The following is a 12853-nucleotide window of genomic DNA, read 5'->3' as shown; positions in this document are numbered from 1 at the left end:
TGAAGCTTTCTTACCACCACCACCACCACCAGCAGTTCCTCCCCGGGGGAGAGTGACCTTGCTGGTCTAGACCTCTGGGCTCGCATACCGGCCCGGCCGACCCTGTGACTTGATTGCATTAGATCTCACCCACCTGGACGCCCTGTGAGGAAGCCGGCACGTGACGTAACCAAGCGTAGTGGTGGACGACTTAGATCGTCACAGTGACCAAGTTCAGTCTCATCGACCTCGCTTCACCTTGCCTGCCTTATATATGCACACTGCTGGCGTAAGGGTACCTTGTTGTAATGACCAAGTTTGAGGTAATCCATCATATTTTCTTCCTCCATTAGCGACAGACAGTGTAGGTACGCAACAACCGTTATATTTTACTATGTTCGGACAAGTAATGTGGGAATTTTAAACGTACAACTCTTTTCCTTTTTGAAGTCTTGGCAGATTAACTGGAATATATCATCTTGTCGTTACTGCAGGAGGAACATTAGCTTTGTGATTAGATATGCAGCTTATTTGCATATCAGTGACGGCGGACGATGTATTTACTCTCACACATGAAGACACCTCGTACAGTGATTACTGCAGACATTAACATGCCATCATGATATAGTGGTAATTATGTCATTATTTCAAGCTCTGTCTTAGTCATTATGTATTACAATTACTTGTCTTTACTGTTGTGGTTTTAGTGTCCTCTTCGTCAGCACCGAGTATCATGTTCCCATGTTCGCTGATAACAGTTGCAGTAAGTGAACAGATTGTTTTTGAGACTATATCATAAGTAACCACTGTTCTCCGTTGCCCCAGGAGCCACCAGACTCGTGTTCCAGGCTCGTCGGGGTAATTTACTGACAGCAATTTGCTGGTATCTTTCCTTAATATCTGAAATACACGTCTGTGAACAGTTACATTGTCTGCTGGGAATATAACAGCAGGACGTCAGTTTGAATGATCGCCGCTCCTGGGGATGTGTAAGGTCTGAGATCATGAAGTGTGGCTGAAGTGTGGTAAGACTCTGGTGAAAGTTTTACGTAAGTGTTAAGATAGAGAATGAAGAGAGGGGGGGAAAAATGATCATTACATTCGCACAGTTTCTACGATGGTGAATATTCTCTTGCGAGAGAAGAAACCAGCAGAGACGTGGCCATATATTTCCAGATCGCTGAACACGACAGTGCAGCAGTGTTACGGTTGACAGAATAACTCGATCTTACGCAGATAGTAATTCCGCTGTTGCCTCTCATACCACAGTGGCAAGGAACTGAGTCCAACTTCTGAATATGTAATACTTAGTTTCCAGTCGGGTGGCCGTGTTAACAGCAGAGAAAATAACCACTGGTCCAAAGACAGTTGGGCCTTATGTATGATATTACTCAAGTGACGCACCTGTAATCTACATTTCTACGCTTGACGACATCCAATAAGCTCTGTGACCCCACGCAGCACTGTCTGAACTTACATACTTACACACCTTGTCGGTTGTAAGTACATGAATCTCGAGAACCTCTTGTGTGGTGTTCACCCAGTATAAGCACTTTGGTGTTTTATCGAACTCGCAGGTTGGCCATCTGCTTGCACCGTAAAGCATGCAAGATGTGAGCGTTCAAGCAAAGAGGAAAGTGTTCCCATAGTGGACTCCGTTAGTTGAATGATGGCAGGCAGGTGTGAGGATCAAAAGAGCTAGAAAACAGATACGGTCTTAGGACGAAAAATAAGCCAGAGAACTCTCGACTTGATCTCTCGGTAAGACGGAGTCGTGAACGTGGCAGCAACATGTTGTACCATAATCAGATTATACCTGGTCGCGAGGCGTCTCACTCCTTGTGGTAATGCAGAGCGAAGCCGTGATTGGCTGAGGTCAGGCGGTAAACTGGTCGTGTTGGAGAGCAACACTACCGTGCAGAGGTTTCCTTCAGTGCCATGATGATGATGATGATGTCGTCGTAAATAACAGCAATAGTGACACACCAATGGAGGCTTGCTGTAAGTCGGGCAGCGACAGCAAGGCGTCCCTCCACCGCTTTCATTAGTCCCCCATTAAAGACTTTCTCAATATTCTTTTTCCCCCAAGATTTTGACTTGAAGTATTTGGCAGAGTCGAGTTTATGATATGCTAGATACACATTTATAAACACCCCTTTCATGTACGTTACTTCTCTCGTTTATTTTGATGTATTAATCTTTAGAGTTAATGGTTTCCTAAGGGTTTACGGCTAGAAAATCATGGCAAGTGTATTCAAACGTTTTCCATTCATGTGACGTACAAAGAGATGACGTTGTTTTACAAGACAGGGATTTTGTTAGAGATGGTCTTCATGCATCATGATAGCGAAGAACGCCTGAATTTCCCTTTATTGGTGTCAGTGACCCGGTGACCCAGAGGCCGCTTGGGTGAAGGTAATGATACGCTCCTTGACACGGACGAGGGACGGTGGTGAGTGTGGCTGTGTACGAGTCATACTTCTCCGCCACACTTGGTGGCCGACACCGCAATCCTGACTCTCGTCACATCTGTCTTCCTCCGCCACCCCCACACCTCCTGTATCCCAACCACACCCGCACCTGTGCCCCACCACGCCCACAAATGTGCCCCACCACGCCCTCACCTGTGCCCTACCACCCTACACCTGTGCCCCACCACCCTACACCTGTTCCCCGGGCCCTCATATACGTCAGTCATGGCTCACACTAATGGTAGAAGTGTTGATAGATAGAATAGAATAATTCCAGTACATATTAAGAAGTACTGATGCCTTAAATTAATCACATGGAACGGTATGCGGTAACTAACACGAGTGCAAACCATTCAGTAAAGAAGAACTATGACCAGTTATGATAATCTTTCATCTCGTGACCCGAGCATGATACGACACTGGGCTGTGTCGCTATAAGGACCTCGCGATTAGCACGGGTGTCTGTCATGTGATCTCTGTCAGTTACTCGAATCGATAAATAGTATTAGATTATGGCCAGACTTCCTCCACATCTGTCTGTCTGTCTTGGCCTAAGTGTCTTCTCGTGTGCGTTAAGTCTCTTGGTGTTATTTGTTGACTCCATCCTTCTGTGAAAGTGATTCAGGGTTTCGTGTTTCATCTCTCGTGAGCTCCAGCGCATCTTCTTATGGCAAGATATGTTGACTGTTATTCTCATTTACATTTTATTTGAAAGGCAAACATTAACTAGCAGTAAAGTTTATTTGTTGTGGCACATGACCTCCTGATGTTTACACGCTTCTGCCACTGTTCCATGAGCCACACGTAACTTCCGTATTAACACGGGCAGCCGCCTACCATTAACCAGTCTACCACCATGGCGACCAGTCGCCCCTGTGCGGTTGTACTGCCGGCTCCACCTCCATCAGATACGCAGACGTGCATAAACGAAAGTTATGTCCCCGGCGCCGGCACTCAGGAGAGGCTGTTGGGTGGGGGTTAAAAGGATCTGGACAGGTCTCGTGGTCTGCCCTTGCAGGAGGCAGACCGGCTCCAGACCTGCTCCCCACTTCGCCCATAAACTGTCACAAGAGCTTTCTCGGCCCGGGGCCGGCAGCGCCGTCTCAGGCTGGCTTCAGCAATGCACAACCGGCACCTCCCCTCTTCCTCAACCCGTAGCACGCCTCGCACCCTATCTTCCCGTAGCTCTGGTTTACCCACACCTGACAAGATTTACGCATATATGTACATAAAGATGACCCACCCGTTAGCCATAGCCTCTTGCTCTGTCTCATAACTGTTTATTTTCTCTTTCTTCTTCTTCTTCTTCTTCTTCTTCTTCTTCTTCTTTAGGCGAGTTTATCACATAATCTGTGTGTGATCATCTCTGCCTCTGTGTTCCACGGGTCGTAAGACTGTACACTTCAGTGTCTTCGTTATGTCAAATATTCGTCTTTCTCACCTGACGTGCTTACTGTAGCTATCCCATTTGTTTAACCTGACTTATCCGGCCACAGTGATCATACTCACACCTCACATGGCCTAATGTGTCTATCCTTCATCACCTAAAAATTTATTCATCTTCTCTCATCATCTCGTTCCTTGATAATTCCCCCCCCCCCCCCCAACCCCCAATCACCTGAAAGTAATAAGAGATAAAAGAAATTTATATCAAGTCGATCATGTCGATATATCCCCAACACATTAAAGTCATCGTCCACACCTCGGTCATGGCATGGTAAACTTAACGTAGTAATCCCTTCGGCTCATCTTCTGCCACTTCTCACAATATTGCAGTCGTATTCGGTAATATTTGTGTAAAACACTTATATTTTGTCGTAAGGTATTGCTGACTTGTGATAATCCATAAGTTTCATTAGTGACTTTTTACCTCAGATATAGACCAGTTCATACTTTAGTATTCCGCCGAGTGTTTGGCAATACTAGAATATCTTCGGATATATTTTTTTTCACATCCGATATCGTTGGAGAACCCCAGGACAAGGTGCGTGAGACGCGACTCAACCACACCACGGTTTCTACACGAAAAAAAAAAAAAGAGAAAAAAAAACCCGCGGTCCGTTATCTGCCACGCTCAACCCTGGCTGATTAAGATCATGGACACGCAGGTTTTGTCCCAGTTTCTGGCAATAGATGAGGAACCCCCAACCCCCCAGAGTAAAGGAGGAGGAAAAAATATAAACAGGTAACGATGCTTTATCGGTTATCGTCTTGTTTGCCGAATGAGTTCACGTAGTTTCCACAGTTTGGTTGTTGTTTGTCTTAATAACGAGGGGATAAAAAACTGCGACCAACAGGAACTCCTCACAATAGCATCCATCGCAGCGTAACTGAATCATCCCGTGACTTGTTTGAGAGTTAGTAGACCGAGTGAGGTAAATGCTTACCAACTTGAGTACTTGGGTAAATGATTATCAACAAAATTTTGGGGTAAATGTTTATCAACGTGAAGATTGAGGTGAATGTTTATCAACGTGAAGATTGGGGTAAATGATTCTCAACGTGAAGATTGGGGTAAATGATTATCGTGAAGATTGAGGTAAATTATTATTACTGTGAAGATTGGGGTAAATGATTATCAACGTGAAGATTGGGGTAAATGATTCTCAACGTGAAGATTGGGGTAAATAATTATCGTGAAGATTGAGGTAAATTATTATTACTGTGAAGATTGGGGTAAATGATTATCAATGTGAAGATTGGGGTAAATGATTCTCAACGTGAAGATTGGGGTAAATGATTATCAACGTGAAGATTGGGGAAAATGATTATCATCTTTAGGACTGAGGTAAATGTTTTTATTTTTATGCTGATTGGAAGATAGTATTCCACAGTGTTGAAAGTGTCGTTCGCTAGTCATGCACAGACTTCCAAGCTAACGTGACTCACCACAATTTCTTACTTTTCATGTCTCTCGTGTGTTTCAGGCCATGATTGATTATATATATATATATATATATATATATATATATATATATATATATATATATATATATATATATATATATATATATATATCTGCATTTTTATATATTATGTACCATTTTTTCATTTCTGTATATGTATGTCCAGCATAGGTACCCATTTACGGACCAATCCCGATGGGAGAATGAACACCCGGGTGTGGGTGTGGGCGATTGCCGCGCCCAGGAGTCGAACGCATGTTGACTCATGGTTAATAACGTTAACTACCACACCACAGAGGTCCGTGTGTGTGTGTGTGTGTGTGTGTGTAATGTATTCTGACCTGGGCATCCGTATCTTGTTTCCCGTTGATACAGGATTAGGCAAGAGGTGTTGATCAATGGTCTCATCTCCCAAGTGACTAAACCAGACGACGATCATCTCCGCCGCCGGTGATCTAAGCGACCAGTTCCGGTAAATTTCCCCATGCGTCATCCTAGGAGGGAGACGCTCCGCTCAGCTTGGTAGAGGTCAGGGGAATGGGGTCAGTGGCTGGGGTAGTGTACATCGCTCAGCACGCGTTCAACACGTCGTCGCCAGCATCACCACGACACCTTGAACTCTCCTCCCACCTCTTCGTCCAACCCCCCACGGCCGCTAAGAGCAAACATAAAAGCACCGGAGTCGAGTAAGGTCCAGGCCAAGAACCATCATCATCCACGCTGCGTCGGTCTGATTCCTCGAAGATAGCTTTGTTTATGACTTGTTCGCCGAAGCCTGTCTCGCTGATGGTTCACAAGCGTGACAGGTCGGAATCTAAAGGTCTGTAGTCAAATAGATTTGAGTTTTCGCGGACCTGGGGAAAGTGTGTGAACGCCTCAGAGGTGTTTCCTGTGTTGACGTACTGGTCTGGGGATGGGAGGCGCCCCCACGGGAATGTTGCCACACTACACCAGGCAGCCGGGGAGCGGAAGAGCCCATCTCTCTCTCTCTGCAACACAGCAACCCTTAGCACACGTCGGTCCTCCACCATTGCCTATTGCTCGGTGATGACGGATTTATGCAAGGCGACGTGCAGAGAACTTGTGGATGATCTAGTGAGTTACTGTAGAACTGTGTGTCGCGGAGATCAGCGATATGGGGAGGGACTTGCCTCCATGATTTCTCAGCCACGACTGATAGACGCGAGCCCTACATCGGCGCGTAACGGGACCCAGTCTGCTTTTAGTGGTACTCGTTAACAATTACACCATCAGTGGTTCCTCTCAGAGGAAGGTACAGATGAAAAAGAGATTCTCAAGCGGGAAAAACAGGATCGTGTGTGTGTGTGTGTGTGTGTGAGTGAGTGAGAGCGGATGTGCGGTAAACCAGATCAGAAGTTCAGCTGTCTCTCTCAACTGCTGTGCCCACCACACAGTCGGGGAACCTTCCTGCAACTTCCTCTCCAATTAGCATTAATCATCACCTGAAATCATTTAGCATCGGCCGCCTTGACAAATGATACGGGGGGTTCCCTGCCCCTCCATATGGCATCCCGTGCCGCCCCTCTGTCCTGTAGAGCCGTTGAGGGTGGTGCGCAGTCCGACTTTTGCAGTATCAGGGTTCGATCTTTTGTGATCCTCAGATGAAGGTTTCCCCGGGAGGAGGAGGTGTTGCTGGTGGTGGTGGTGGGAGGCGCAACCTGGACCCAGTCTGTACTCGACGTGCTTTCCCGTAAACCTTTTTTATGCTCTCACTATCTTAGGACACACGTGGGTGTGGCTGAGGTTTAAAATGCGTTTATTTAAATTTGCACATGTAAGTGAACAAGTATATCAACTGACTGTTATATTTCTCTCTTGTGTCTCTCCTGATGATGTGATTATTACACGAAAGTGCACTTAGGAACATATCGTGTTTCATTTTCCCCGTGGACTCATAGGAATATATATATATATATATATATATATATATATATATATATATATATATATATATATATATATATATATATATATATATATACGTGTGTGTGTGTGTGTGAATTTTTCATTACCCATGTAATCAAAGTACTGAACTACATGATAATGTAACATTCAGATTTCAAAGTAGGTAAAGATTGCCATCACAAAGAGAAATCAGATCCTTTTATCTGTATTCAGCACGTTTTCTGGATCGCGCCAAAAACATGTTGAATGTTGGATCGTGGAGTGAAAGAAGAAAATTTAAGATAACCAGAATTGCATTCTTTCTGGCCCTCTGTTTAGTACCCCACTGATCATCAGTAATAAGAACCCTTCATGTAGAGACAACAGTACCGGTGATGTAACTTAGGACAGACCAAATGACAGACGCTTGCACTCATATCTCTTATCCCTTCACAGGGTCGTGTGAAAAGAAAGCTACGATGCTTCTGTCTGATTTGTCTTCAAGAGAACTGAATATATTCTGTGTTGGAAGTTGATTTGAATGATAATGATAATGATGATAATGATAATGATGATAGTAATAATGATATTGATAATAATGATAATAGAAATAATAGTAATAATAATAATGATAATAATAATAGTTATAAAAATTATGATGATAATTATATACCATATTTATTTTTTTCCCCCGTTTCTTTCAGTGAGTTTTAAATATTATCATTATCACTATAGCGTCACATTGTGATTTCCACTGTATTGTTTTTTCTCTTACTCTTTGTTAATTCTAATTACTAGTATGGATTATTATTAGTATTAGTATTAGTATTATTGGTTAAACTAGGGCATATGAAGTCTGTGGGGCCTGGCTGTTTGTATGGGGCTGTGCTTTCAGTACATTATGCATGACAGCGTGCAAACGAGGTTCTTCATTTGTTCCTGATGTTACCACGCAAAAACGAGAAAACAATTAATTCTATTGTTATTATTATCATTATTGTTATTGTTATTATTATTATTATTATCATTATTATTATACGGGTAGTGTCGTGAACCACTCTAATACCAGTTGGGGAATTAGGATCACTATTTGCCGTGGCGTGGAGGCATTGGGGTCCCCCTGGTCGTCCGTCGACGCCTGCACGGACTGTGTGTGGGGTTGGCTTCTGTAACTACCAGGGAGGGAGAATTTCCTGTGGAGGATCTGAAGGCAGGAAGAACGAGCGGATAACCGTGCAGGAAGAGGGAGTAACGATACCTCGATCAAGGATATATTACCGGATGAATGGGAAGCAACAGAGATGTGATGATGGATGGGAAGCAAGAGAGATGTGATGATGAATGGGAAGCAACAGAGATGTGATGATGAACGGGAAGCAACAGAGATGTGATGATGAATGGGAAGCAACAGAGATGTGATGATGAATGGGAAGCAACAGAGATGTGATGATGAATGGGAAGCAACAGAGATGTGATGATGAATGGGAAGCAACAGAGATGTGATGATGAACGGAAAGCAACAGAGATGTGATGATGAATGGGAAGCAAGAGAGATGTGATGATGAATGGGAAGCAAGAGAGATGTGATGATGAATGGGAAGCAACAGAGATGTGATGATGAACGGGAAGCAACAGAGATGTGATGATGAATGGGAAGCAACAGAGATGTGATGATGAATGGGAAGCAACAGAGATGTGATGATGAATGGGAAGCAACAGAGATGTGATGATGAACGGAAAGCAACAGAGATGTGATGATGAATGGGAAGCAAGAGAGATGTGATGATGAATGGGAAGCAACAGAGATGTGATGATGAATGGGAAGCAACAGAGATGTGATGATGAATGGGAAGCAACAGAGATGTGATGATGAATGGGAAGCAACAGAGATGTGATGATGAATGGGAAGCAAGAGAGATGTGATGATGAATGGGAAGCAACAGAGATGTGATGATGAATGGGAAGCAACAGAGATGTGATGATAAATGGGAAGCAAGAGAGATGTGATGATGAATGGGAAGCAACAGAGATGTGATGATGAACGGGAAGCAACAGAGATGTGATGATGAATGGGAAGCAACAGAGATGTGATGATGAATGGGAAGCAACAGAGATGTGATGATGAATGGGAAGCAACAGAGATGTGATGATGAATGGGAAGCAACAGAGATGTGATGATGAATGGGAAGCAACAGAGATGTGATGATGAATGGGAAGCAAGAGAGATGTGATGATGAATGGGAAGCAAGAGAGATGTGATGATGAATGGGAAGCAACAGAGATGTGATGATGAACGGGAAGCAACAGAGATGTGATGATGAATGGGAAGCAACAGAGATGTGATGATGAATGGGAAGCAACAGAGATGTGATGATGAATGGGAAGCAACAGAGATGTGATGATGAATGGGAAGCAACAGAGATGTGATGATGTATGGGAAGCAACTGAGATGTGATGATGAATGGATATGAATATGAAAAGAAGGAAAGTGAATTGATAATAATAGTTAAAAAGAAAGATGACCAGATAGATTTAACACGATGAGGAGAGATTGAAAAATGATAGACATTTAAGAAGAGATAAGCCAATTATATAATTCTACAACATATTGTATGTGAAATGGATACTGATAAACTGAAAATAAGTATGTCTCGGTGCTGTACATGTGTGTGAGTGTGTGTGTTTACGGTCACTTATTAGCAAGCGGTCCGCGGCGAAGGATAAAGGCAGGCGATCAGTTCAGTGAGCAGCCAAGTTTAGGCCAATGGATAACCAGAAAGTCATCGTTGAGCGGTAATAATGAAGGAGGCTAGAGTGGGTGAACAGCATAACAATGTGTGAGGGGTGTGTGGCATATATTTTGCTGGATATTAGACCAAAAAAAATCATTTTACTTACCATTGCCAGAAGCCGCAACATTGTCTTGCCCCCTAACTTTCCAGGGGTATCAGTAGAAGCCCGCGCCTTCGATGGGAAGTATTCTATTTATTATAGAAACGACAGGAAAGGATCATTCAGATAACCTTAATTCTTATCACCACTTATAAAGCATTTGAGTGTTTTCATCAGTAGAACACGAGTCAATACCTCCCTCCGTGTGTTCCTGACACGTACAGTCACTCGGGCGTCGACGCCGTGCAAGGGTAGTGGGTGGTATGCAAGTTGCTTGGACGCTATACAAGTTGCTGTCACGATAGGGAGGGAGAAGGAGATGTAGGAACCGAGTTTCCAAGCCACGACGTCCTACCTGCAACAAGGCTGGAGCACTACTGACGGGGGAGCCACGGTGGAAGTGGGCCACCGCAGCCAGGCTGCTGGTGCCTGGGAAGGGTGGTGTCGGAGGATGAAACGCTCACGGTGGTGAGGGAAGAGGTGGCGGTCCTGGATGGGAATGTAGAAGGGAGGTGTTGGTGGTAGGAATTGTGATGGTGGTAAGGGATGTAGGTAGAGGTACTGGGGAAGACGAGTGAGTGTGTAGTGATGCAGGCGTTGTAGACGGAGGTTCTGGTATCGGAGGAACTTGTGGCGGTGGCGGAAACACAGGACGGTTTAGATGAGTTCGTGATCATGATAGTGTTAAGGTGATAAGAGATATCAGTGCCGGCGTTGTCAATATAAGGAATCGTTACTTGGCAGAGAGAGAGGAATCCTGAATGCGTCACTTGTGATGATCACCTGACTTGTATATATATCCTCAAGGATCCTATCATAGTCCCTTGGTCCTTATAGATGGCGGAGGTCTTTAGTTGTGAGGGGGCTGAAAGCCAGGGGTCCAAAATGTGTTACACTGGGTCAGAAGTTTACCCGTAGTGGTAACCAGAACGTTAACTTGAAAGTCCATTTTCAGTGTTGTCGAGTCTTCATCGATCGTGTGTTTAAGCACATAATAGAGGTAGTGTTTTGGGGCAGTACTAAAAATTTCCCCTAAAATTTGCGGTATATAAGAAAAATGTTCGAGGCAACATCGGTATTTATAACGACAAAAAAAGAAATTATGAAACACGGAATTTATTCAGAAAGCGGATTAAAAAAATGGGGGATAGCTCTTAATGAACACGCGATGTAGGGCGGAGATATTAACAATTGCACAGAAACTGAGGTGGGGTTATAACAGATGACGTCGTCTCGCGCGAACCCACGGTGAAAGTAACAGTTCGTCTGTTATGTTATCCAGCCTGGCGGGGATGTATCGCTGGTCTGATATCACTGACTAAGGAATGGTGATGAGTGACGTAAACACTGGAAGTAAACGACTTAGTCATGACGTTTCTCACTGTGGCACTGAGGGAGAGACGAACCAGTGGCGCAGACAGACGCTAATATGTGTGTGGTATAGAACGGGATCTGTGGTACAGGACTGAGATACAGGTTGAAGGGCTCTGCTGTTATGTACGTTATTTAGTAACGCTCATCTGAGACTGGAAGTGTGAAGGATTTGAAGCATTTGAAGATAGGTTAAGATAACCGACTCTGGGCAGGAGAATAGTCCCGTAGAATGATTAGTGGTTAAACGAGGTGGTTGATGGTTAATGGACTCTCCTGCTTCTATTCTCTGATAGCCTGTCATTCATTGACCCGTTGGTATCATATGTTCATAGATAAAAACTAAGAGTGGGATAATGTATGTGATCGTACGATTATACAAATAAATTTGTATGAAAGTATTAGGTTTGATACTGGGTACTTGGCGTATGAAGTACATGTGATTGGTAGCGTTTGGACGAAACATTATTTGTACTTTCGTTTTACACTCAACACGAACGGATACTTTTTTCTTCAGCATGTGCTGTGGCCTGTTCCTCCTTTGTTCTATAACTGATCGACCTGAAAATTTCAAGGCATATATCTTGATGAAAAACACAAGAATAACTTCTTTTATGATTAGCTTTTCTCTCAAATTTCAAAGGGTCAGATTTCAAATATTAGAGTGCTTATTTTTCGCTACAAGTTCCCTGTATTCGCCGATCGTGACTTTGAGACCCATACACACAGTCAGTTGTCACAATTCGATTCCTTCAGTTTGGGTGAGACTTGGTTATACAAGATGACCTACCACATGATCCGCATACTGATATTACTAATGTTTAGAATCCTTGTCTTCGTTTTTTCGTATATCTTTACTCGGTTTTATTCAGCGGATGCAAAGCTAAGGTTTTCCAGCCTGTCATTCTTGTACTTCTCAGCCAATCTGTATTATACTTGAGACAGAGACCCCCTCAACCAACCGTTACGTTCCTCAGACAGATCAGAGAATCATGCCTTTCCACTCTTACAGGGGTTACAGGTCACAGCTGAGGAATCTCTTATCTTTTTAGCTTGCTGTTCCTTCACACTTCAGGTAATATAGATGAAACGGTAAAGATAATAAATTCCTAGAGATCCTGCATACTTATTAGAACTACGAGAGATTCTTTTTTTTTTTTGACAGTTATTTTGTATGGATTCAAACCTCACGATTGTTCGTTTGTCCGTTCAGCCATGGATTTTGAATGATCTAGGTAAGATTTGACTCAAAGATGCTTTCTTACATAGGTCTCATGTTTTTACAGCTATATCTGTGATGCTTTCCTTTCTACTAGTCTTCATTGCATG

At 43.6% G+C, this 12853-nt stretch overlaps 1 protein-coding gene across 1 annotated transcript in view; it reads right to left on the bottom strand.

Moving 5' to 3' along the window:
• Positions 1-12599, bottom strand: part of spz6 (Spaetzle domain-containing protein 6) — a 78778-nt gene extending 66179 nt beyond the window's left edge. Inside the window, exon 1 of the mRNA XM_071688933.1 lies at positions 10160-12599. Coding sequence (XP_071545034.1) covers positions 10160-10180 — 21 coding nt within the window. The 5' untranslated portion in view covers positions 10181-12599. The remainder of the gene's footprint in view (positions 1-10159) is intronic.
• Between the last annotated feature and the right edge of the window lie 254 nt (positions 12600-12853).

This window comes from Panulirus ornatus, chromosome 46 (assembly GCF_036320965.1).
Source record: "Panulirus ornatus isolate Po-2019 chromosome 46, ASM3632096v1, whole genome shotgun sequence".
Classification (NCBI taxonomy): domain Eukaryota; kingdom Metazoa; phylum Arthropoda; class Malacostraca; order Decapoda; family Palinuridae; genus Panulirus; species Panulirus ornatus.
The sequence above is the reverse complement of the archived record's forward strand: the minus strand, read 5'-3'. Positions and strand labels throughout refer to the sequence as shown.